General features: G+C 45.0%; 1 protein-coding gene across 2 annotated transcripts in view; it reads left to right on the top strand.

Moving 5' to 3' along the window:
* C1QTNF4 (C1q and TNF related 4) overlaps positions 1-26,194 on the top strand; it is a 43,396-nt gene extending 17,202 nt beyond the window's left edge. For both annotated transcript variants that reach the window (XM_077460942.1, XM_077460943.1), the window contains exon 2: positions 18,849-26,194. In XM_077460942.1, coding sequence (XP_077317068.1) covers positions 18,854-19,966 — 1,113 coding nt within the window. In that variant the 5' untranslated portion in view covers positions 18,849-18,853 and the 3' untranslated portion in view covers positions 19,967-26,194. The remainder of the gene's footprint in view (positions 1-18,848) is intronic.
* The last annotated feature ends 480 nt before the right edge of the window (positions 26,195-26,674 follow it).

Below are 26,674 nucleotides of genomic sequence, written 5' to 3'. Positions count from 1 at the left end.
GCGAGACATGGCACCAGATGAAACGCACACACTTCCCTGCAGGGGGTGATGTGCGCCGCCCATCCGCCCGCTACGTACGGTGTGTTGTCATCCGCTCGTTACGTACATTGTATTGAAAGCGAGACTTGGCATCAGATGGAGCGCACATACTTCCTTGTAGTGGGTGATGTGCGCCGTCCATCCGCTCGCTACGTACGACGTGTTGTCATCCGCTCGTGACGTACGATGTGGCGTCATCCGCTCGTTTTGTACGGCGTGTTGTCACGCCGTTGTAAGGAGCGTCGTTTTACAGTCGTAAACAGGGAGGGGCGGGTGATTGCATGGATCATTTCCGCCGCCTTGGCTCTCTGACCTTGCACTCTATTGGATATGAGAGTGAGGCCTGGTTCTTTGATCCCGGAAGTGAAATAGGCTCGCACTCTATTGGATATGAGAGTGAGGCCTGGTCCTTTGATCCCGGAAGTGAAACAGGCTCTCACTCTATTGGATATGAGAGTGAGGCCTGGTCCTTTGATCCCGGAAGTGAAACAGGCTCTCACTCTATTGGATATGAGAGTGAGGCCTGGTCCTTTGATCCCGGAAGTGAAACAGGCTCTCACACAACGGAGGAGGTGGCTTGTTCCAACATTCACTATATAATGGAGGCAATATGGCGTGTCACCCATACCCCAGACGACGTGAATTTTTCACGAAACGCGTTGGGTGGCGTGACACGCTGACTTGCCTCATGTGAACTGGTACCAGAAGGGATATCGATTGGTGTTCGCGATCGGCCGACGCTTGCCCAGTTTGATGATATGCCCGATGTTCTTTCATGTTTGTAAGTGCATCTCTTGTTTTATATTTTTGTTTTAATAAATGATTTTACACTATTTGGAGCATCTTTTCCTCCCTATGGTGAATCCTACAATGCTACACATCTGAGTCCCGCTTCAAACAGCGTTTTCCCCTGCTGGATGGTTTATGACTGGCGTATCTCCTAACCTGCCCTACGTAAAAGTGTTCCATTTGGAGGGCTCAAGTTTGATCCATCTTCAGACCCATTTTGTGATTAAGCGCTCCCTACCGGGACGTCTGGTAAGGGGCTATTATTACTTGTCTGGTGGAGGTGCACCTGGTTTTACTTCACGTTGATTGAAAAGTTTTACGATTGAATAGATCCCTTCTACACAGGGTGTTTCTCCAGTTGGACTTTTAATGGACTTTATGTTATCACATACATTTTCAGTACTAATTGATTCTACTTTATATGTTTCTTGTTTTTGAATCGCTGACTTAGAATTGTACATTTTTTCCTTTTGGTTCATAACCTATGAGGGGCAATATATATGTTTACTGTATTTAGTTATAAGTAATGCCTTATGGTTTATTTAGTCATTAGTTTGGTGTGTTAGAATAATAGATCACAAGATACACTTCTTTAAGGTAGAGTGGTTTACATCCTAATAGAAGTATTAGGGATTGCGCAGTTCTCTTCTTTTTCTTTGTTTTTATATGTATATTTCACTTTGGGTATATATTAGAATTGCTGCATCACACATTTTCGTTAAGTATACACTGTAGCGCAGATTTCCTCTTCCTTTTTTCTCAGAAAAGATAAAAGATGTTGTGAATCCAGACATGGAGCTTGAGTTGAAAAGCTGTGTTCACTGCACCAACCTTAGCTACAGATATACTATATTGGCAAAAGTATTGGGACGCCTGCCTTTACACGCATATGAACTTTAATGGCATCCCAGTCCATAGGGTTCAATATTGAGTTGGTCCACCCTTTGAAGCTATAACAGCTCCAGCTCGTCTGGGAAGGCTGTCCACAAAGTATAGGAGTGTGTCTATGGGAATGTTTGACCATTCTTCCAGAAGCGCATTTGTGAGGTCAGGCATTGATTTTTGTTGAGAAGGTCTGACTCGCAGTCTCCACTCTATATCATCACAAAGGTGTTCTATCAGGTTAAGGTCAGAACTCTGTGCAGGCCAGTCAGGTCCTCCACTCCAAACTCCAAAATGCCTTTACGGACCTTGCTTTGTGCACTGGTGTGAAGTCATGTTGGAACAGGAAGGGGCCATCCTCAAACTGTCCTCACAATGTTGGGAGCATGAAATTGTCCAAAATGTCTTGGTATGCTGACGCCTTAAGAGTTCCCTTCACCAGAACTAAGGGGCCAAGCCCAACCCTTGAAAAACAACCCCACATCATAATTCCCCCTCCACCAAATGATATTGACCAGTGCACAAAGCAAGGTCCACAAAGACATGAATTAACGAGTTTGGGGTGGAGGAACACAGAGTTCTGACCTCAACCAGATAGAACACCTCTGGAATGAATTAGAGTGGAGACTGCGAGCCAGGCCTTCTCCCAAACACCAGTGCCTTGCCACCAGTATTGGTCATCTTACTTTAAAAAAGTAATTAGTTAAGTTACAAATTACTTCTCCCAAAAAGTAATTGCGTTAGTAACTCGGTTACTACATTGGAAAAGTAGTTACTCAGCAAAGTAACTGTGACAGGGGTGGCAGCGGTGGTACTTGAGGGGTGGCAGCGGTGGAATTTGGGGGGGGTGGCAGTGGTGGTGGTGTACTTGAGGGAGTGGCAGTGGTGGTGATGTACAGTACTTGGGGGGTGGCAGTGGGGGTACTTGGGAGGATGGCAGCGGTGGTGTTCTTGGGGGGGTGGCAGGCAGCAGTGGTACTTGGGGGGGGGGTGGCAGCAGTGGTGGTGCCATCCTCTACCACCACCACCTCTGCCTCTTACTGATCCCAACCCCTACCACCACTGATCTCATCCCTACCGTATCCCCCCCATTAACTATGTTGTAGAAGTGATGGTGGGTGGGTAGGGATGGGATAAGTAAGAAGCAGAGGTGGTAGAGGACTTGGGATGGATCGATTGCACTCCAATTCGAATCGTCAGACAGTCACTTACTTGAATGCCTCCAGGGATGCCTTTCCTCATGGGGAGAGAGAGAGACCCCCCCCTTCACTCGATTGGTGTCAGCTAGTCAGCTGACTTAATTTTTCAGTGTCCAGACAGTCACAGACACTTCTCAGCTCAGCCCTGCGGCGGGAACAAATGGCCAGGCAGCGTGCCTCCCGTGCAATAGATGCAATTGCGGTAACGCCGCCCAAGTAATGAGAACTGAGTTACCATGAGGGGAAGAGTAATCAGTTAGATTACTCGTTACCCTCTAAGTAACTGCGTTAAGTAACTCTGTTTATTTTAACTGAGTTACTTACATCACTGCTTGCCACAAATGTGCTTCTGGAAGAATGGTCAAACATTCCCATAGACGCACTCCTAAACCTTGTGGACAGCCTTCCCAGAAGAGTTGAAGCTGTTATAGCTGCAAAGGGTGGGCCAACATAATATCGAACCCTACGGACTAAGATTGGGCTGCCATCATTTTTCATGTGCGTGTAAAGGCAGGCGTCCCAATACTTTTGGCAATGTAGTGTACATATTAAAGCAAATCTGTCTTGAAAGAGACAGGGAGGTCCCCCATTGCTGACCCCTCCTTCTGATAATGCTAGCTACCTGGCTATTATATTGATATTGCTACCAGATGCATCTTGTCACTTGCCACTGAAGCCTGCTACCAGATGCAGCTTGTCACTGTAGCCTGCCATCTTATGGAAGGGCCACACAGTTCTGATGATCACTGTATCGGGGGGAGAGGTAAGTATCAGACCAGGTGAGATGCACTCTGGGGTGAATGTATATCTTAAAGAACTTGTACTAAAAGCACAGATGTCTTTTAAGCTGAATTCACATCTGCATGTTCTGGGAATGTGTACAGATGCACACACATTTCCACTATGCATGAAAAATGTGTGTCACGTGTCCAGCTCCATTATTTGTTAATAGCACCCCAAACGTGGTCAGAAAACATGCATTTTTGTCATGTAGTAAACAAGGCACAAGAGCTTCTCTGACACATCTATGAGTGTATTAGGTAGCCCTTTCAAATGAGTGGGCTGCTCTTTGCTGTCCCGTGAAAATGGGACGAGCAATCCAGCAATGTGCACAAGAGCAGTGGATCTCCAGGATCTTTTCCACCTCATTTACTCCCACTACTGTCAATCATAGCTAGTGAGCCAATGAGGAGAGGGCAGAAGTGGGGCCAAGCCACTCTCCTTGTGTGTGAATGGACACACAAAGCAGCGACTTGGGGACGAGCCGGTGTAACAACATATTCGGTGACCCATTGCAGTTTGCTACCGAAGTAACGTTCCGTCACCGCCATCTTGCTACACCCCACACTCTTCCACAGTAAGGATACACTAAGAAGGGGGAAAGTCAGGGGTCAAGTCCTGGGGAAAAAAGTGTGGGAACTCCCACCCAAGATCCACTCCCCCACCAAAAAAAAATTAAAAATGATACGCTCATATGCACGAATGCTTCAAAAGTGGTATTTTTCATCCAATTTTCCTATTGTGTGTATGAAGCTTAACTGTTAGCACATAAAAAAAAAACAATCCTCAATAAACATAAATACGGTAATTCTCTGAATAATCAGCATTCATTCAATTGTGCTTCCATGCAAATGTGAACATCATGTTCTGATGTTTATTGCGGAATTTTATTTTGTATATAGAGTGTTTATGCGGGGAGTTTACACTTTTCATTGAACAGAGTTTGGATAACACAGGGTTAAACGGAAAGGTCATAAATAAACTGCACATTATCTGGACAGAATGCTTGGGGAGATAGTGATGTGTTCCTGCTTAGGAGATGTATGTTAGCTTGGGGGGGCTGCAAACTCTGCAGGGCTCCAACACACACTCGCTGCTATTCCAACCCTTCACATATTTCCACATAAACTTTCCTCCTGGCATTAAACTTAGCCAGATATTGTGCTCAGCTTACCACCCCAAACTGATGTTCCTCCCTCAGCTCATCTCTCTCCCTGCATGTCCTGTGAACAGAATAGCTGTGCTCCTCCTCTGGGTTCTCTCATCATATGGCACTGAAGATAGAGGAGGGGGGGATTCAGCGGGACACACAGAGCAAGTATGCAGGAGACTGGGGGGGGATGAGGAGACAGAAAATGATGAGGAGACAGAAAATCAGGAGGGGCCGGCGGGGAGGAACGCATCACAAGAGGTCTGACTAAATACAATCTCTTAGCAGCAGGGACCTGATCTACCCGTCAGCTATCTGTGATTGACAGGTAGATCGAAGCGGAAGCTGGCAATGCCTGAATGGTCAGGTGTGCGGCACTTACTATTGCGAGCTGTGTCGGGGGCTGCTGGTGTAGCACCTGCCACACAGCTTGCATACTTCAAAGTCTTGCAGGACACGGCTGCTAACGGGAACTGAGTTCCTGCTGTGAAAAAAAGTACAGGAACTCTGTTCCCATGCGTTCCAGCAGGACTTGGGCCCTGGGGAAAGTGGACATCTTGTTACACCCAGCGGAGTTTTGCATTTTACACGTCTTTATAACAGTAAAGTCAGTTTATATAGTGAAATACTGTACTTACAACTCCGTCCGACTACTTAGATCTTGAATTTTAAAAGCAGCGGCAACCCTGCTCATCTCATAGGTTTGCTAATCTGACAGAAGTTCTCTGTTTTTAAAATTCAACATCTAACCAGTCAGATGGAGTTCTAAGTCCTGTATTTCACTATAGAAACTCACTTATAAATACTTCTAAAATGCAAAAATCCGGTGGGTGTAACAAGATATCCGCTTTCCCCCTTCTTAGCCCTTGTACACACGGTCGGAAATTCCAACGGAAAATGTCCGATCGGACCGTGTTGTCGGATAATCCGACCGTGTGTGGGCTCCATCTGACTTTTTCCATCGGAATGTCCGACCAACAAAGTTTGAGCTAGATCTAAAATTTTCCGACGACAAAATCCAATCGGACTTTGTCCGATCGTTTGTAGAGAATTCCGATCGGACAAAGTGCCACGCATGCTCAGATCAAATTACAAGACCAAAGCCATTGGCTACTAGCCTGAACGTAGTCCCATTGTAACCAATGAACGTCATCATGTTCCGAACGATCGGATTTTCCGACAACTTTGTCCGACCGTGTGTATGCAACACTAGTTTCGAACAAAATCTGTTGGAAAAAAATCAGACGGATTTTGTTATCGGAATGTCCGACCGTGTGTACAAGGGCTAAGTGTAGCTTTACTGTAGACAAGTGTGGGGTGTAGCAAGATGGCGGCGACGGAACGTCACTTCCGTAGCAAACTGCGATGGGTCGCCAAATACGTCGTTACACCTGCTTGGGTGCCCCCATAGCAAGCTGTCTGCTATGGGGGCACTTGGCAGGAGAGACCAGTAACACCGACGGGGGACCCAAGAAGATGAAGATCTTCTGAACCACTGCACAGAGCAGGTAAGTATGACATGTATGACATGTATGTTATTTAAAAAAAAAAAAACCTGACATATCACTTTAAATATAACATGCAAAACTATTGTGTTATACCCTTCAATAAACGTAATGAAAAATACATGTTGATCCTGTCGAAAATCTAGTGAGCTGGTAAATTCTTATGCTGCTGTGGCTTTGCCTAGTTCTCTATGGATAAAGAACACCACCCTCTATGTCATGGAGATGAGGAAGAGATGTTCTGTAGTTCAATACACTTCCTGTACAAGATTGACAACATTGCTACTCCACAGTACAGTGAGAAAGCGTTGTCACCCTAGAACAGGAAGTATGTTGAAAATGAAAGAAAAAGGAATACCAATGCAACCATTATACCTAAGGACTGGCAAGGTGCAATATAATAGAATGTTGTTCTTGGGTTTGGATACTTTAACCCCAGTAATGCAAATCACTGAGCAGTGGTGGCTGGTTCTCCATTTTGTTTGGGGGGGCAGGTGGCAAACAAACCACCGACTCCCCCACCCAGTTGATCGATCAATCCCCCACCTCCCATTGCTTGGTTGATTGACGAACAACCCCCCCCCCCCCCCCGTCGCTTGTGCATTCACCCACCAGTCCTACACTTACATTATCCATGTCACGGGCAGCTTCAGTGGCTTGCCTCTGCATTTCCTCCTCTGCGGCTTCCCCCCTGCTTCTGCTCCCAGCCAATACAGTTGCTTCTCCTCTCGGCTAATTGGTCTTAAGACCTGCTTCCTGATTGGCCAAGAGGAGAAGCAGGAAGACAACACCGAATATTAATTTGCTATTGTTACAAAACTGGGTGGGCTTGGGGCGCAATGCTCTGCGCCCGAGCCTACCCTTTTTGAAGCCAATTAGAGCCTCAGACTCTAATCATGTGCTTAAAAAAGAGAAAAAACCCCATTGAAATTAATGCGTCCGGCGCCCTGCATGTAGATTAGGGGCCAGGTGCATGGATTAGGGGGGCCTCGCCCCTGCACCCCTAATGGAGAGGCCACCACTGTCACTGAATGAACCACTGAAGTACACACTGTCCATTCTCTTTTAATGCATTTTTTCAGTATCAGTGGTAGAATTGGTAGAATTAATCGCAGGCTTGTTTTTTACACGGGACGGAAAAATCAAAGCTTTACCCGCCATATCTCCCCAAGCCACTTTGAAATTTATTACATTGGCTGGACAGGTGTCAGGAAATATAGAGCACTATGCACGGTCTCTCCTCTTGCACCAATACATCTTCATTACCCAGACAGGAAATTGCAGGCCTTGCCTTTGCTAGTTTAACCAAAGAAAATATTAGGAAGCAGATTCCCTTCTGCAATTAATCACACTGACTGCAGGTCTCAGTGGAAGAAACTCATCCTGCTGCGTGGAGCTTGTGATCTGCCAGCAGAAATACTCATGACCTGCATATTTTACACTGAGCTGGGCACAGCTAGTAGAGGATTACACTTTTCCTTTGATTTGGACAATTTTTTGTTTGCCAGGAGAGCAGCAAGCAATTAATCCAAGCAATTCTTGTAGGCAGCTGAGGAAAACAACCTCTGTTGTCAGAAACCATGAAATCAGACTGAGACAGAAGTACAGTTAAATCACACTTGTTTAATAATAAAAGTAAAAAGAACAAATGTAGTCAAAACATAGCCAAAACTCAGTAACCAGAATGGATAGTCAGCCAAGCCATAAGTCAGGGATCAATGTAGTGGAACAGCAAGCAGGATCTGGAACCAGAAGGGATGTCAGCAAAGCAAGTCTTTAAACATGGTCAACATCTGTGATGTTGACCATGGCAAAGGCAGAGATCTTCTGGACTGGACGGCTTAAGTAGGCAGGACTGATGAGCAGGAAATCATCAATAGCTGAGTAACTGTGGAGAGATAATAGCTGGCAATTAGCTGAAAGCTGAGAGGCTAGCTCTGAGAAGGAAGGGCTGAGCCAAGCCCTGACAATATGGCGTTGGAACACCAGGTTGGTTTTACCTCCACAGGTAATGCAGAGTTTGTGACTGTCATCATTTTAACTTTGAGCAGGCAGCTTTTATGTGGATAAATGCTTTCCAACCCACTTCAGGGCAGAAATGAAAGAAAGAAAAGGGAACAAAAGCACCAAACCAAGAGGTTAGAATCCAAACGTTCATTATACTAAAGTAGAATCAACAAGACCAATAAGTCCAGATAACACGTTTCAGGAGCCCAGAATTTCACCCTTCATCAATGCTTGTGTTGTACGTAGATTTGCTACCGGGTGTACAGGTATTAAAACTGTGGTGCAAAGATTGACAGGAATACTCTTCAACAGCTGGTGGTAAGCTATGGCTGATAATATCAGTTGCTGAAAAGTTTCTGTAAATTCTTTCTTCACAATTTTAATATCCCTCCTCCCAATGGAGATTATACACTATATTACCAAAAGTATTGGGACACCTGCCTTTACACGCACATGAATTTTAATGGCATCCCAGTCTTAGTCCGTAGGGTTCAATATTGAGTTGGTTTACCCTTTGCAGCTATAAACCTTACCTCTACTGGGAAGGCTGTCCATAAGGTATAGGAGTGTGTCTAAACCTTGTGCACTGGTCCAAATCAGTTGGTGGAGGAGGGATTAAGATGTGGGCTTTTCAGGGGTTAGGCTTGACACCTTAGTTTCAGTAAACGGAACTCTTAAGGCATCAGCATAGCAAGACATTTTGGACAATTTCATGCTCCCAACTTTGTGTGAACAATTTGGGGGTGGCCCCTTCCTGTTCCAACATGACTGCGCACCAGTACACAAAGCAAGGTCCCTTCACTGGAACTAAGGGGCCAAGCCCAACCCCTGAAATACAACCCCACGCCATAATCCCCCCTCCACCAAATGATTTGGACCAGTGCACAAAGCAAGGTCCATAAAAACATGGATGAGTGAGTTTGGGATGGATGAACTTGACTGGCCTGCACAGAGTCCGGATCTCAACCCGATAGAACACCTTTGTGTTCAGGCCTTCTTGTCCACATCAGTGCCTGACCTCACAAATGCGCTTCTGGAAGAATGGTGAAACATTCAAATAGACACACTCCTAAACATTGCAGACAGCCTTCCCAGAAGAGTTGAAGCTGTTATAGCTGCAAAGGGTGGGCCAACTCAATATTGAACCCTACAGACTAAGGCCGCGTACACACGGGCGGATTGTCTGTCCAACTTAGTCCACTGAACCGCGTTTCAGCGGACAATCCGCTCGTGTGTGGGCTTCAGCGGACTTTTTCAGCGGACAGTCTGACGGACTTAGTCTTTCGGAATTTCCGTAATTTTGTCCGTCCAAACTTGGTTTTATCCGTCCAAACTTGGTTTCAGCGGACAGTCCGCTCGTGTGTAGGCAAGTTGGACGGACTAAGTATGGCGCATGCTCAGAAAGGATTTACACGGCCGAAGGTTGCATTGCAGTGTATTGGACGTCGTTTTTCTAGTCCCGTCGTACGTGCTGTACACGTCATCGCGCAAGCTTTCAGCGGACTGTCTGTTCATCGTGTGTGGTCAAGTCCGTTCATTCAAAAGTTGAAAGGACTGTCTGTCGGATTGTCTGACGAACTTAGTTGGGCAGACAATCCGCCCGTGTGTACGCGGCCTAAGACTGGGATTCATTAACGTTCATGTGCGTGTAAAGGCAGGCATTCCAATACTTTTGGTAATATAGTGTACATACAACACAAGCCATGATGGAAAAGGTAATTCCGGGTACCTGAAACATGTTAGCTGTACCTACCGATGTTGTTCAACCTACTTTAGCGGAATAAACATTTTTGGATTCTATCGTCTTGGTGTGGCATGCCTGTTCCTTCGAACTGAGTGATTCTGTCTACCTAAAATTGATATTTAGATTTTTGTTTTTAAAGAAACAGAACTTGCTACTGAATGTACCATAAGATATAAGAAACCAGAAGACGATTTAGCTCTCTAAGCACCACCTATACCTGTCCAGCCAAAAACAGTTGGTATACATTATATTTCTAAAAGTATTGGGACGCCTGGCTTTACACACACATGAACTTTAATGGCATCCCAGTCTTAGTCCGTAGGGTTCAATATTGAGTTGGCCCACCCTTTGCAGCTATAACAGCTTCAACTCTTCTTAGAAGGCTGTCCACAAGGTTTAGGAGTGTGTCTATGGGAGTGCATGACCATTCTTTCAGAAGCGCATTTGTGAGGTCAGGCACTAAGGTTGGACAAGAAGGCCTGGCTTGCAGTCTCCGCTCTAATTCATCCCAAAGGTGTTCTATCGGGTTGAGGTCAGGTGCATGCCAGTCAGGTTTCTCTATATCCAAACTCGCCCCTTCCTGTCTCAACATGACTCTGCACCAGTGCACAAACAAGGTCCATAAAGACATGGATGAGCGAATTTGGGGTGAGGACTGCACAGAGTTCTGACCTCAACCCGATAAAACACCTTTGGGATGAATTGTAGTGGAGACTGCAAGCCAGGCCTTTTCGTCCAACCTCAGTGCCTGACCTCACCAATGTTCTTCTGAAAGAATGGTCAAACATTCCCATAGACACACTCCTAAACCTTGTGCACAGCCTTCCCAGAAGAGTTGAAGCTGTTATAGCTGCAAAGGGTGGGCCAACTCAATATTGAACCCTATGGACTAAGACTGGGATGCCATTAAAGTTCATGTGTGTGTAAAGGCAGGCGCCCCAATACTTTTGGTGATATAGTGTATATATTTTTACAGAAATTGGACAACTTGTATATCTTTGCAGAAAAATCTACAATTATTCATGCCAACGCTTCAGTATGGCTTTCTCTGCAAGTCAGATTGGCTTTTAAGGAATATGCGCTATCATTATTTCCTAATTCTCATTTAATGAATGAGAACATTCAAATAAAGATGATCTGCCAAGTGGTAAGATAAAAAAAGCCTTTGAGATTTGTAATCTAATCTTTGAATAAGGATATTCTCGCCTGAATGTCAGGATTCCTCATGGCTGGGAGAAAGGATATGTAATGGCATCCTAGCTCGGAAAAGACTGGAAAGACTGTTCTCTGTGAGATCCTGAACATATTTTTCTGGCACTTCTCTTTTTCCCTGCAATATAAGACACCCCTCCAGTCTGCGGTTGCCTTGGAGACACACTGCACCCCCCTCTGGGTTCACTCCGAAGTCTGCCGCTTACTGCCACTCATGGGAATGTGATGTCTTTGATCACAGATCTTTAAGTCGTAAAGCTCAGCACTCTCACAAGTCATGATCACAATAAAGGTGAATGTGATTAGACTGAGAATCACTCAGGGGAGAGATACAGAGATGCAGAATATTGTTGATTACAGAAACGCTGAAAAGCAGCTCCAGCATTATGGGTATACCTAATCTGGGTGGAGCATAGGAAGGCTTGATCTGTCACTGGGTTGTCCGTAATGTTAAGGAATCCCAGCAGTTTATACATTGTCACTGTCAGGTCACCTTGAGGCGAGGTGACAGGTGCACGCCGTAGGGATCAGGAGTGCACCGCAAGGTTGTGGACCCTACGGCTGACTGCTGCAGACGGGGGACAGATCCCACTGGGGTTAGAGCTTAACCACTTCAATACCAAGCACTTAAACACCTTCCTGCCCAGACCAATTTTGAGCTTTCAACGCTGTCGCACTTTGAATGACAATTGCGCGGTCATGCTACACTGTACCCAAATGAAATTTTTATCATTTTTTTCCCACAAATAGAGCTTTCTTTTGGTGGTATTTGATCACCTCTGCGGTTTTTATTTTTTGCTAAACAAATAAAAAAAAACGATTTCAGTTTCAAAACTTTGCAAATAAGTAAGTTTTCTCCTTCACTGATGGGCACTGATGGGGTTACACTGATGGGCAATGATAAGGCGGCACTGATGGGCACCGATGAGGTGGCACCAATGAAGTGGCACTGATGAGGTGGCATTGATGGATACCGATATGTGGCACTGATAGGCGGCACTGATGGGTGGTACTGATGGGCGACACGGATGGGCACTGATAGGTGGCACAAATTGGCACTGATAGCTGGCACGGATTGGCATGGATGGGCACTGATAGGTGGCATGGATGGGCACTGATAGGCGGCACAGATGGGAACTGATAGACAGCATTGTATTATAATATATTGTACTAATGGATGCCAATCAGTGCCAATCAATAATGCATGCCAATCAGTGATGCCCATTGTGGGCACTGATTGGCATCCATTATGGGCACTGATTGGCATCTATTGTGGCACTGACTGGAATCCCTGGTGGTCTAGGGTGGCATACCTTGTCCTGGGCATCCCTGGTGGTCTGGTGGCGTCCCTGGTGGTCCAGTGTGGGCATCCTCGGGGGGGGGCTGTGCTGATAATCGATCAGCACAGACACCCCCTGTCAGAGGAGCAGCCGATTGTCAGACGCGAGTGAGGAAAAGCCGATCACCGGCTTTTCCTATTTACACTGATCAGCCGTGATTGGACACGGCTGATCACGTGGTAAAGAGACTCCGTCGGAGACTCTTTACCGAGATCGTAGTTGCCGGTTGTCAGACTGACACCCCGCAACAACGATCGCCGCGATGAGCGCCCCCGGGGGCGCGCAGCGGCTCATAATCCTGATCACGTCATATGACGTCCGGTCAGGATTATGCAACCACTTTGCCACCGTCTATTTGTTATAGAGCGGGCGGCAAGTGGTTAAGATTCCCTGGGGCGCGGAGTCTAAGAGCCAGCAGGTGTTCACCAGAGCCTCCAGTGGTGAGGATGGACTTGGCTGCAACTGGCTCCAGGTCGCGACCCCCAGGGTCCCCCAGCTCACACCCACAGTAGGCAACAGGAGGATAGGGATGGTGAGGGACAAAGCCAAGGTCGGGGCCACAAGCAGACAAGAATAGTCGGGTATACGCCAAAAGGTCAGGATCACAGGCAAACAAGGATAGTCAAGACACGCCAAAGTCGGTAACGGAAAACAGTAGCAGAGCACAAGGCAGGAAACAGGAAGCTAACACACAAAGGAATACACAATGGTTGATCAGCACTGATGGCCTGCAGTGCACAGGTTAATATAGGGCTCCCTGATAGGGCCTGGGGTGGAGCCATGCTTAGAGGAGAGGTTATAAAAACCACCAGGTGGAAGTGGCTGGGCTCTTAGGCTGAAGACATGAGGGGAGGTAAGCAGACACAGGAAGATCACTGCATAACCATGACAGTCACGTTCTATTTTCTGTACTGTTATATACCCTTTTGGTTTCTAAATAAAGAATTTATAAAAAAAAAAAAAGGAATCCCAGGCGTGAGATCTCTACCACCCCCCCAGCACGGTTGCATCAAACCAGCATAAAAATAAACCTTTGTACACTTAAGGCCTCCTTTCTCAACTTTTTTGCCCGGAGGAACCCTTGAAAAAAAATGTTCAGGTCTTGGGGAATCTCTGCTAAAATCAATTCATCAGGGGTCACAGTGGGATAAATGCCCCTTTACATTTGTGACCAGTGGGAAGAATGACACCCTTGCAGACAGCTAAAGTGATCACTGGCGCCATGCAACTGGCTCTGCCAACTGGTATTAATCCCCCCCATGGGAGGTAAATGAGCCACAGCTCAAGGATCCCTGAACAATCTCTGAAGGAACCCTAGGGTTCCACAGAACTATGGTTGAGAATGGCTACTCTGACAGTTAGTTTACATTTGCGGTTGAGGGGGAGCAGTAAAAACACACGGTCAGGGGCGGACTGACCATTGGGCCACTCGGGCACTGCCGAGGGCTCCGTGCCACTAGGGGGCCCCATCAGGGTTGCCAGCCTCATTAAAACCCAGGAAAGTATGTCAAAATCTGTGGGGGTTTTTTACATCTGTCTCTGAAATGTCCCTTACCGACATCCTTTTGGTCTAAAAATCCTGAGATTATAGCTGCCCCACCTCTCCAGTACTTTCTCATCCAATAGAAACATGTCTGTGTATACTGTGTGATTGTATACTGTATGTGTGTGTATGTGTATACTGTGTGGCCCCATAATCTCTGATTGCCTGGGGGCCCCATAATCTCCTATTGCCTGGGGGCCCCATGAGTTGCCAGTCCGCCCCTGCAAGCGGTTGAGTTATTTTTTTGCTCATGGGCTCAATGAGGTATAATAGGGGAATCTGATACAGCAATGTGAATGTTAAACACAGGTATCAGGTTGCGTAAGTCACCTATCCCATATTTCCACATTTGGACAGGGAACCCCTATGAAGATAAACTTTCTGTAAGGCAGTGTGGAGTTAACATCTTTCAAACAGGCTTGAAGAATAGAAGTCGCCTGCACCCAGGAGTGTGTATTAAGCTTCCTGGGGCTGAAAAGGGTCACATGCAGAAATATAATTAAAAATGTGTCTGTATCAGGGTCAGGTAGAAGCAGGCAGGGTTTAGGATCTAGTGGGAGAGGGGAACCCATCCGGGCATGTGGGATTTGTGACCAAAAGGCCTGTTTAACTGAGCAGCTCCAAATCAGGTGGTGGAATGTGTCTGATGCAGCAGAGCATTGGGGGGCACAATGGGATGTGGTCTGGGTGATAGCTAGATACCCGGAGTGGAGTAAGGTTCGGTCAGTGCATAATTGCATAAGGTGGAGAGAGACCTTAGGGGAAACCAGTTTGTGGCTATAATTCAACACCTACTTCCTGAGTTGTCTAGAGCCCCTATATCTGCCTCCCAGGGCGACTTAACCCTATAGGCCATGTCAGTGGCAGAGGGGGTGTGCAGTATATTATAGAAAGTAGATATCAATTTATATCAATTTAGTAATTACCTAACCAAAATAACATCTACTAATGGTAGTACCTGAAGTGTAGGAAACATGTCAGGGAACTGGGCCAGCAGGGCATGGTGGAGTTGTAAATAGCATAAAATGGGGGAGGTTGAATTCCTCCTTGAAGGTCTGGAATGGCTTAGTGCCATCAGGCATGAGCAGCTGGTGAAGGCAGAGGACCCCCTTAGAGGCCCACAAAGTATGACTCGAAGTGGAGAATTGCTCCAGGAACTGGGGGTAATGCCATAGTGGGACATGTGTGTGAAATGTAGCCATCACAAGGCCAATTCTCATACACTTTTTTGATGGTATAGCATAGAGGTACGGTCATATGATGTCACAGCATTCCCTCCTCCATGAAAAATAACTTGTAATGGTGTGTGAGCTAGACGGTCTTACTTTCTACACACCAAAGCTTGATATCTATTATGGTTAAATTTGCCCAAGAGATAAAGGTTAGATAGTTGAGCAGCGAGGTAGTAGGAGTGAATGTCAGGTAAAGCCGTCCCTCCCATGTTAGTTGGGTTTTTTAGCGTAAGCCAGGACAACGTGTGTCTTCCTGTACCCCATACAAAATTATTCAAAATGGGATCAATTGGTTTGGAGATCTTAAGGGGGATAAGCACTGGGGAATGCCAGATCATATAGGTTTATCCTCCCCACGACCCCTAGTGGGAGCTGCGCCCAGGTTTGTCTTTAGGACAGTAAATAATGGTTCTAATATTATCAGGGATCTAGTCTGATATATGTCCTAGTGACCTGAACCCTCAAATATTGAATGGGTGAAAAGCGGGTGATTTTACTGCCAAGTAGTACTGCCTACTGGCAATACGCCAAATTTTAAATGCCATGGAGTTGATTTACACTTGGAAGTCCACTTGGGAGTACAGTAGCTGTAGATCTGAGGGGAAGATCTGAAATGGGGGAAGCTATGCTAATTTCTATCATCCAGCCATGTGCAAGCAAAAATTTTGTTTTAGACTTTCCTTGCATATCCCCCTCAAATCTATAGTGACTGCACTTCCGAGTGCACTTGCAGTGCACAGTGGATTTGCCTTTAGTAAATAAACCCCCCATGTCACAGTTGGTAGGTGGTGCTTGCAAACAGCCCCCTATTCAAATCTGCTGGACCACTCTGCAACCATATCTAAGGCACACAATTTTGCTGGGTCCAGTGGGATTTCAATGTAAATACCATCTTGTGGATAAAAAAAAATCACCTCCTGAACATTTGTCAACCTGCTCTAAACCATCTCTAAAATGCAATCCTGTGCAGGATGTTAAAAAAACCTAATGCACGTTTGAACAAGGCCATGGAAAGCAGCCACAGCTCGAGTACACAAGCCTGTCCTCTGCCAGCACGCTTTGGAGAAGAACCCTTTCTCTCTTTGTGGAAAGAGGGGTTTCTCTGCAGAGATCTAACATATTCCCTGCTGGGTCAGCTCTATAGTTTTGCAATCAGTAAAACTCATGCCCAAGCTCATGCACCCTAGTGATTTAAAAGCTCTTGTCATTCCTCTGCAGAAAGACCTCTGCTTTTTCACAGAGAGTAGGCATGGCTTGGTGCCAAGATGAATTGGCTCCTGTACACATGCTCGAAATTTACCTTATCCCTGGCCAGTTAATCAAATTGGCTGATGATGCCAAACCCAGAAGACTAAGCAGAGATGGCAGCAGCAGCGATCAAGCTTGTGGTTGTTGTATAGTTGGAGTAGATGTAAGCACTGTGGACTAGAGTTTTACTTTAAAGTCAACCTGTAATTTAAACTATGTCCAGTCTAACAGCATACACTACTATACAGTAGAACCTTGGATTACGAGCATAATCTGTTCCAGGAGAATGTTTGTAATCCAAAGCATTTGCATATCAAAGTGAATTTCCCCATAGAATTCAATGGAATCAGAAATAATTCATTATACATTGACTTCTATTACATGCAATACCGCATGTGGCCAGAGGTGGGGGGGGGGCGCTGGAGAGCCTCGGAAATACTCAGGGACAGCTCGACTGAACTCAGAAAGCCTCGGAAAGGCTTGGGAACTGAGTATTTCCGAGTGATTCTGATTATTTCCGAGCGGCTCCGAATCGTTCCGAGTGTCCCCGAGGCTCCCACTCCTCTGGCCAAATGCAGTAACAGCAAGGTTCCACTGCATATACAGTATATAATCTTTACTACCCAGAAAAGTAGCTCCTCTCTGATTTAGTTTCTAGGGCCTGACTTCAGGGACAAGCTCCACTAATTACCACAACTCTGCTCAATAAGGGTCTCTCATGGTCACCAAGGCAGTCTACTTGGATAGTGGCTGGTGGCGGGACTTAGACAAGTCTGAAAAAGCCAGGACATAAGCTAGAATCAAATACAGACAAAAGGAAATACAGCAAGTAAAATAAAAAAAACCTGAAGATTATTTATTATAAGTAAGTTTGCACAGTTATAATAATATTCAGGTTCTTGTATAAGCTTAGTCATGGGTTAGTTACTGGTTCTCATCAATGTAACCTGGGGTAATGATCCAAATAGGCCATTGTTTATTTTATTTATCATTTATTTTTATTTATGTCTTTCCATCAATATTTATCTGTACCTGTTACTGACTCTGTTTACCAGGAATAATAAACCTATGTAATAAATTGTTAAAGCTGAACTCAAATCTATAAAAGACACAAATGAACTCTGTAACCATAAATACAATTAAAATGTATTTTTAAATACAAGCAGTGTAATCACCTGAATTTGCACCTTGCATCAACCTCAAGTGGTCCCTGTGCCTGGAGCATGGAAAGAAGCAGTACAGAGAGCCAATCAGTTCATATGTTGATAAGTAGCAAGCTGATTGGTGGAGAAAGCTGTGTTAGCCCTTGTACACACGGTCGGACATTCTGACAACCAAATCCATTGGATTTTGTCCGACGGATTTTGTCCGAAACTGTTGCATACACACGGTCGGACAAAGTTGTCGGAAAATCCGATCGTTCAGAACGTGATGACGTAATTTCGTTACGACGGGACTACATTCAGGCTAGTAGCCAATAGCTTTGGTCTAGGAATTTGATCTGAGCATGCGTGGCACTTTGTCCGATCGGAATTCTCTACACACAATCGGAAAAAGTCCGATCGGATCATGTTGTCGGAAAATTTTATAGCCCAGCTGGAAAACTTGGTCCGTCGGAGTATCCGATGGAGCCCACACACGGTCGGATTATCTGACAACACGGTCCTATCGGACATTGTCCATCGGAATATCCGACCGTGTGTACAAGGGCTAAGAGAGATGAGCTCATCATTGTACTGCTTTCCCTTTCCCTGTCCAGTCACATGATGGGGCAGGTCAAGGACAACCTGGGCTCAGAAGACATGAGTTAAATGATGCTGGCCATGGCTGAAGACGTGTCAGAAAAAATGAATGCCTTGATTGGAGGTAAATATTGCAGCAAAGCTGTTTTTGTTATTTTATATTTTAATCGGACTATTCATTGTTATCTTATTTTTGTCTGGAGTTCTGTTTTATGGATGTTAGGGTTCACCATGAAGTTTCATGACATTTAAAAAGGCACAGGTTCCCAAGCATTATGCACTCATGTGGTCACGGGACTTCCAATGTACAGAGTAGTGTTCTCTAAATCAAAATTCATACTTGCAAGGAATTAGTTTTTCTGACAACTCAAACAAGGTTGTAGTGCCTATTTTTGTGCTTAGAAAATGTGACTTTATGTTTGTTTCTTTTACTTAGGCAAAATGTTTTCCCTTGGCGCTCATTCTCTTCTCGGGCTGATGGCTCAGCTACTTCTTCTCTCTCCTTTGGCCCTGGGAACCGATTTCCGCTCAGCTTTCTCTGTTGCCCGTACAAGCAGCATGGAAGGGGGCCCTGAAATGGTCATCACCTTCGACAAGGTTTATGTGAACATCGGGGGGGACTTTGATCCAAAGGCTGGTATTTTCCGATGCCGCATTCCGGGGGCTTACTACTTCTCCTTCACTGTCGGGAAGTTCCCCAAGAAGAACCTTTCAGTAATGCTAATGAAGAACAAGAATGAGGTCCAGGTTATTGCTTATGATGAACATCATCACAATGAGCGCAAAGTTGCCAGTCAGAGTGCAATGCTGCAGTTGGATTATGGAGACACAGTTTGGCTTCGGCTACATGGAGATCCAAAATATGCCCTCTACAGCAATGTTGGGCCTTATACGACCTTTAATGGCTACTTAATCTACCCAGATACATCTTATTATTTCCAGAGCGGCAGTGACAACCACAAGCTGCAAGACTCACAAAACATGGTGACGTCTCAAGAGAGTTCCTCAGAGCACAATGAAGTCTACAACAAGAATGCAATGGCAGCAGACCAACCAATAGTAAACAAAGATCCTCGGTCAGCCTTTTCAGTTGCCCGAACCAAAAGCCTCATTGGATCAGATGAAGGAAAGACACAGCATCAGCCAATCACTTTTGACACAGAGTTTGTCAATATTGGAAGTGATTTCAATTTGTCTTCCGGAGAATTTTGGTGCCGTTTGGCGGGGGCCTATTATTTCTCTTTCACCATAGGAAAAATGCCCTACAAAACCATGTCTGTTAAGTTGATGAAGAACCAGAACGAGGTTCAGGCAATGATTTATGATGACAGTCACTCAAAAAAACGAGAGATGCAGAGCCAAAGTATAATGTTGTCTCTGCAGCTTGGAGACACAGTGTGGCTTTACAGCCACAAGCGCGAAGGGTATGGCGCCTACAGCAACCATGGAAAGTACATTACGTTCACTGGTTTCTTGGTTTACCCAGAATTGGCTCCCAAGCAGCCAATGCCTGAAACAAGGCAAAAGTCAGAAATTGTTCTCACTGAAATCTAATGGATACTGCCACAGTAATTGACCTTTACTTGGCTGATTTGATAGTAGAGGAACTAGGCACATGCTTAGCAGTGCCACAAAAAACTTTAAATAAGACTAGCTTCATCCACTTTTCCCTGTGATACACATATATGCTTATTACACTACTCATTTTGTTACAGGTTCATTTAGGGTAACACAATCCATGTTGTCTTTGGCCATGACTGTAGCTAGATACAATTCTGCAATATTGTTTCTCTCCTGAACGTACACTGTAAGCAAGCGATCATAAGTGTTTTTTACACCTGATATGAAGAACGCAAACTTTCATAACTTAAAGGTTACTTTGATAATGAATGTTATAAAAATGTATAGAATAGATCAATTATACATATAGCTGACCAGGTAGTCTAAACATTTCTGCTTTATTGGTTAAGTAATGTATACGTATAACCAAAGCTTTCTTTGTGACACACAATATAAAGTAAACAAAACCTTTAAGTTCCTTAACTGAACAAAATCTCCCTTCATATGGGTCTCACTAGCTCCCCTCACAGACACTGCAGCTCACAGTGGGAGGGTTTCAGCAACAGAAGCATTAATGTCAACCCAGAAAGCAGTGGGCAGGGCTAGGTGCTGATTGACAAGCTACAGGTTTATAAATCAGCAGTGACAATGGTCATAGCCATACCCCTTGACACCTTGATGTTTGTTCAGAAACCTAAAATTAGAAGCCTTAGAGGTTCTAAAGAAAAATAGAATTTTGGGCAAGAGCTACCAATCAGATGCTTTATTTTTAATCCAGGTCTGAAAATCAAGATTGAATAGTAAACAAAGCAATTGTGTGTAGCAGTATTATACCATGGGTTATTGATTCAACCAATCACAATCGCTAGTGTTTTTAGTACTGTGCAGTGGCGGCTGGTGCTAAACTTTTTTGGGGGGCAGCGTACAAACCCCCCCCGCGAACAAACCCCCCGCCCATCCAGGGTCACAGCTTTTCCAGCTTTTTCTCCCGCTTAATCCGGTCTTTTTTAGATCTGCCTCCTGTCCTGATTGGCCAGGAGGAAAAGCTGGAAACCGATAATAAATATTGATTCACTAGTGTCACAAGTGGGGGGGGTTCTGCACCTCGAGCTCAACCTTTTTCAAGCCATTTAAAGCCCCAGGCTCTAACCATTTGCTTGAAAATTAGTCTGGTGCTCCACATGCACACTAGGGGTGGCGGTGCCCCTGCGCCCCTTTTGGATCGGCTGCTCCTGGCACTGTGTTACTAAAAAATGCCTGTGTAGTTCAGACTTGTATTTCAACTGTATGAATGGTACTTGGAAGACTTGATCATTCCTCACAGCCTAAAATGACAGGTGCCAGATTAGATGAATGGATACAGAGTAATGCCATATGACTGATGCTTCTTTGAGTTCTCAATGTACCCTCAACTCTGCAAGCAACAATAGCAACTATATCAGAGAAGCCACACTGTCTATGGTGCTGAACATTTTGGTCACAGGTTGAGACAAAGGTTACCTTTTTTGATTTTCTGGAAGTATTAGTTGCCTAGCTGTTATGCACATTTTCTGAAGGCATAATTTTTCTGGGCCAGTTAACTTAAAGGGTTGAATTTGATAGCCAAGTACCAGGACTTTTAGAAGGATGTCAGCAAATGCTGACGACACATGTATTGTATATCAGAATGGGTTTCCTTTACTATCCAACTCTAGCAGTTGGACAAAAGCTACACTTGTGGTAGAACGACTGGTCACTCATGATCACACAGTGCTGCAATTTAATTGCATAGCAGAAACTATCAGCGATTGATCTCTCTTCTTCACACTCTTGAACAGGGGCGGACTCTCAACTCATGGGGTCCCGGGGCAATAGGAGATCATGGGACCCCCTGTGTCCCCACCCACACTCAAGCTACCCCCACACAAAAGCCACACATATATATTGGTGGCTGATTGGCATGGGACCCCTGGAAGAAAGTGGAGATCACTGGAGTATCGATGTCTACTTAACTGATCTCCAGCTTTAAGGGGCATTGGCTGGGTATAGTGTATACAGTTACATTGGTCCAAGCTGGACCAATGTAACTATTAATAAAATATTCATACCTGGGATTCTTCTTTAAGCCTTCAATGATCTACGCCGGTCAGCGCAGCTTAGTGGATATAATGCGAATGAAAATTAGAGCGTACAGAAAAATGTGATTGTAATATGTGTGGTCAGGGAAGGAATGAAAGGTGAAAAACACAAGGGTAGGAATAGAAGATCATCCACAGATCATGTACATAGACCACAGACAAGCCACCTCCTTCCTTGTCCTGCAGTGTAATCAGGGGTATTTTATGAAGTCAGTGGGCCTGTTGGCAAGATCATAGTGCTTAGTACACCAGCGTGAAGAGTGGGGATGTGCAGGGATGTTCAATGTGCCAGGGGTGCTGCTAGGATTGTAAAAGCCCTGGAGCAACTTTCTGAATGGCCACTTTGGGGCACTGTAGCTAGGCTGCGCTAAGTGCAGAAAACTTCTGCAACTTCTCTAGCCGCTTTCAGCCCTGCAATTCCCATCACCATCCTTGTGGTCACTTCACAGTGACCCTGGTCTTCTCTCTGCCAGGGGCCTCTCATGGGGCTCCCTACTGGCCCCAAGCCCTCGGGTAGTACACAAATGGTCAGTCCGTCCCTGCTATTGAATAGGACCAGGATTCCTTTAGAAGCACTCCAAAGAGTTATTCTCTTGAGAACATTCCTAACAGTCACCCAACATTCTTCTGCAATAGCAGAAGAAAAGGCAATGTTTGCCCTAGATTGTTTTGGTCTCTGGTGTAATTCTAGTCTATCAATGAAGTGGGAGGAAGCCAGTGTAGTGGTTACCTACCCCTGATCTGCTGGTTAAAAAATCCAGATTTTTCAGCTTGCAATTTGTTTTTTCTCTCTCTAGTAGTGTGAGGCCTGCATCAACAGGCTTTTGTTCACTTCAAGCAGGTTTCAAGTCTATAGAAATGCAAAGCCTACTTGAAGGTGGTAAACGGCAGATCAAATGCACCTGTCAATGAATTCTGAATGTTCTCAAAGTGATGCCTTCAACACTACCTCAAAGGATAAAAACATAGTACCTTAACAGTCTAGGAAAACCTTCTTTCCTCATAAATAAAAACATAGAGGTCCCATAATTAAAGCAGAGTTCCGCCTAAAAGGGGAAGCTCTGCTTGTCTGCCTCCTCCACTGCCACGTTTGGCACATTTTGAGGGGGAAGAGGAGAGCAGGTACCTGGTTTTCACAGGTACCCGCTCCCACTTCCGGCTAAGTTCACTGTGGCAAACTCAGACAGAAGTTAGGCCCCCCTCCTCCTTCCCCCACAGCAGGCCCATTCACAAAGCGCAGCACGTAGGGAACCTGCTGTGAAGCCGTAAGGCTTCACTTCCAGTTTCCCTTAGTCAAGATGGCAGCGGCAGCACCTGATATTCGAAAAATCAGCTCGGGTGAGGATACCACTGGATTCCTGGACAGGTAAGTGCCCTAATATTAAAAGTCAGCAGCAACAGCATTTGTAGCTGCTAGGAAAACCTTCTTTCCTCATAAATAAAAACATAGAGGTCCCATAATTAAAGCAGAGTTCCGCCTAAAAGGGGAAGCTCTGCTTGTCTGCCTCCTCCACTGCCACGTTTGGCACATTTTGAGGGGGAAGAGGAGAGCAGGTACCTGGTTTTCACAGGTACCCGCTCCCACTTCCGGCTAAGTTCACTGTGGCAAACTCAGACAGAAGTTAGGCCCCCCTCCTCCTTCCCCCACAGCAGGCCCATTCACAAAGCGCAGCACGTAGGGAACCTGCTGTGAAGCCGTAAGGCTTCACTTCCAGTTTCCCTTAGTCAAGATGGCAGCGGCAGCACCTGATATTCGAAAAATCAGCTCGGGTGAGGATACCACTGGATTCCTGGACAGGTAAGTGCCCTAATATTAAAAGTCAGCAGCAACAGCATTTGTAGCTGCTGACCTAAAAAAAATCTGAAGGAGCCTGGAGCTTCTCTTTAAGATATATTTTTGTTTAAAAATGATTAGGAGGATTTTCAGGGAAAGCAGTCTATCCAGGGCCATGGCCATCATGGCTACGCCATACCCAGAAAGGGCACCCCCTCCACTAGGTATGAGGGTATTGGGTATGAGGAGAAGGGCCCCCTTTGTATTGTTGGTGAGAGGAGAAGCCCCCAACCCCACCCTTGCACTGATTGTGAAAACAGGGGTTAGACAAAATTATGGAAACAAGTATGGTAAAAGAACAAAATCGTTACCTAATATGGTGCTGAAACACCGTTGGCACCCAAGATGGCCTGAATTCTCCTGGGAATGCAAATCATCTTGTGTTTCCACTTTTTATGTCTAACCTGTGTTTGTGTATAGATAGATAGATAGATAGATAGATAGATAGATAGATAGATAGATAGATAGATAGATAGATAGATAGATAGATAGATACATAGATACATAGATACATAGACACATAGTTACATAGATACAGATAGATAAGAAGGACCCCTTTTCAATAATGAGTGAATATGGGCTCACTTACATTTGTGGTTAATGTAGAAGGACTCCTTTACACTGGTGATAAAGAGAAGAACCCTTTTACATTGGCAGTGAAATGAGAGGGTCCCACCTTCCACTATACAAGAGGGGAAAAACACCCATGTAGTGATGACAAAACAAGAAGGCCCCACTCCCGTTACACTGGTGGCAAGAACACAAAAGCTCCCCCTTCCATATGTGGTGAGAGCAGAAGGGACCCTCTGATCTCTGTGATCAGTGTAGAAGGACCAGAAGGGCTCCCTTACATAGGTGGTCATGAGTTTTACACCAATGACTCTGCTGAGTAAAGTTGATGCCGGATATATGAAAGCACCATCATGTGGGAGATAAACCCAGCACAGCTCAAGGATCCCATAGCAAGGTCCAGAGGAACCAATGGAGTTTGACAGTAGAAATGAAAAGAACTCATCGCTCCAGGTGTAACTGATATGCCGTGTACACATGATCGGACTTTCCGGCAGAAAAGGGCAGACGGAATCATTTCATCAATATTCTGATCGTCTGTGGGCTTCATCTGACTTTTTTCAATAATTCTGACTGATCTAGAAATAGAACATGTTTTAAATCTTTCCGATGGAATCAATTCCTATTGGGAAAACCGTTTGTCTGTATGCTATTCCGATGGACCAAAAACAACGCTAGGGTAGCTATTGGCTACTGGCTATTGAACTTCCTTTTTCTAGTCCCGTCGTACGTCACCGCGTTCCAAACGAACGGACTTTGGTGTGATCATGTGTAGGCAAGTCCGTTTCAGCAGAACTCCGTCGGAAAGACCGCCAGAGTTTACTCTGACAGAAAAACCGGTTGTGTATACGCGGCAATACGCCCACTGGAAAACACACCTGAGTGCTAGCCCCAGCTTGCCTCCATGGTAAATTGTCAAAAGAAGAAACGGATGCACCTCACGTGGGCTCCAAGTGGTCAAGGTAGACGCATTTCACTGATTAATGATTAGGCACAATCTGTTTTGTGAAACGCATCTACCTTGACCACTGCTGGTGTCCTCTGGTGTCATTTTGGATATTTTCATATTCCAATAAAATTTACTTGGAGCCCACGTGAAGTGCAGCCGTTTCTTATTTTGGGGATTTGACAGTACCCTGGTTGAAAAAGGATGGTCTAAGAAGAAATCTTTGAAAGCCAAATAGGATCAAGGTGATTGGTAAGCATTTTTTTAAACAGACTATGCTAATGCTTTCAAGCACTGGATCATAAGTTCAAAAAACTTGCAAACAGCACAAAACTCACCTTGAATCAGTCTCCACTCAGTTTAGTGTGGAGAAGCCCTAAAGCAAAGTTCCCATCTATGTTCATTCTAAGCTATGTCCTTCGGTGCCATCACAATGACTTACAAATAAGCATTACATGCTCATAGCACTGACTGTATCCATGTAACATAAATTTGCACTTGCCTGTGTATGTTCAGATCTAGGTTTGCACTTATCATCCGTGTCAGTGAGCATGCTATAAAAGTGTGTAATTTGTCACTACTTGCATGAATAGGGGGGAACAAATCCCCTACATTTTTCATAATTTATAACTGTACTAAGAAACAGAGCACTGGGAACTGGAATGTATTGTGAAATGATGGAAGAGTGTAAGATACTCTGCAAAGACAGCTATATACCAGGAATCAAAAGGGCAGAATAAAATTGTTTTCTATTACTGTGTGTGTGTTTAATGCTTTTAGATCATTAACAGCGTATGTTTATGCAAATAAGTGCAATTTCATTTAGACGCATCCTCTGGGGAAGTTATTTCTGACTCAAGCAGTTAATTAAAACTGCTAATGAACATTCACATCACTGATTAGCAAAAATCATAGGACAGTGTAGCAAATACTGCATGTCAGTGACACCAATTTTCATCATTTTCTGCAGGTGCTGAGATAATAAGGGTTGTCAGAACAGCTTAATTATACGGCTCCAGCTTAATTTTTTTTTTTCTGAATGTGGACCATATCAAGCTGTTAAGGAAATACACCAGCTTTGTAACAATTTACATATATACACTGTATCTCCAGAAACTGTGGACAATCTGGGTTTAAAAACGTCTCCTGGCCATTGCTAAACTAGTGGCTCCCGGGGCAGAGGGATAACCAGAAGTCACAAAGTCACAGCAAGACCCAGAACATGGTTCCACCAA

Source organism: Lithobates pipiens, unplaced genomic scaffold, assembly GCF_037356315.1.
Source record: "Lithobates pipiens isolate NorthernLeopardFrog02 unplaced genomic scaffold, aLitPip1_a1.2 Scaffold_10, whole genome shotgun sequence".
Lineage (NCBI taxonomy): Eukaryota > Metazoa > Chordata > Amphibia > Anura > Ranidae > Lithobates > Lithobates pipiens.
This window is presented reverse-complemented; position numbering and strand designations above follow the sequence as displayed.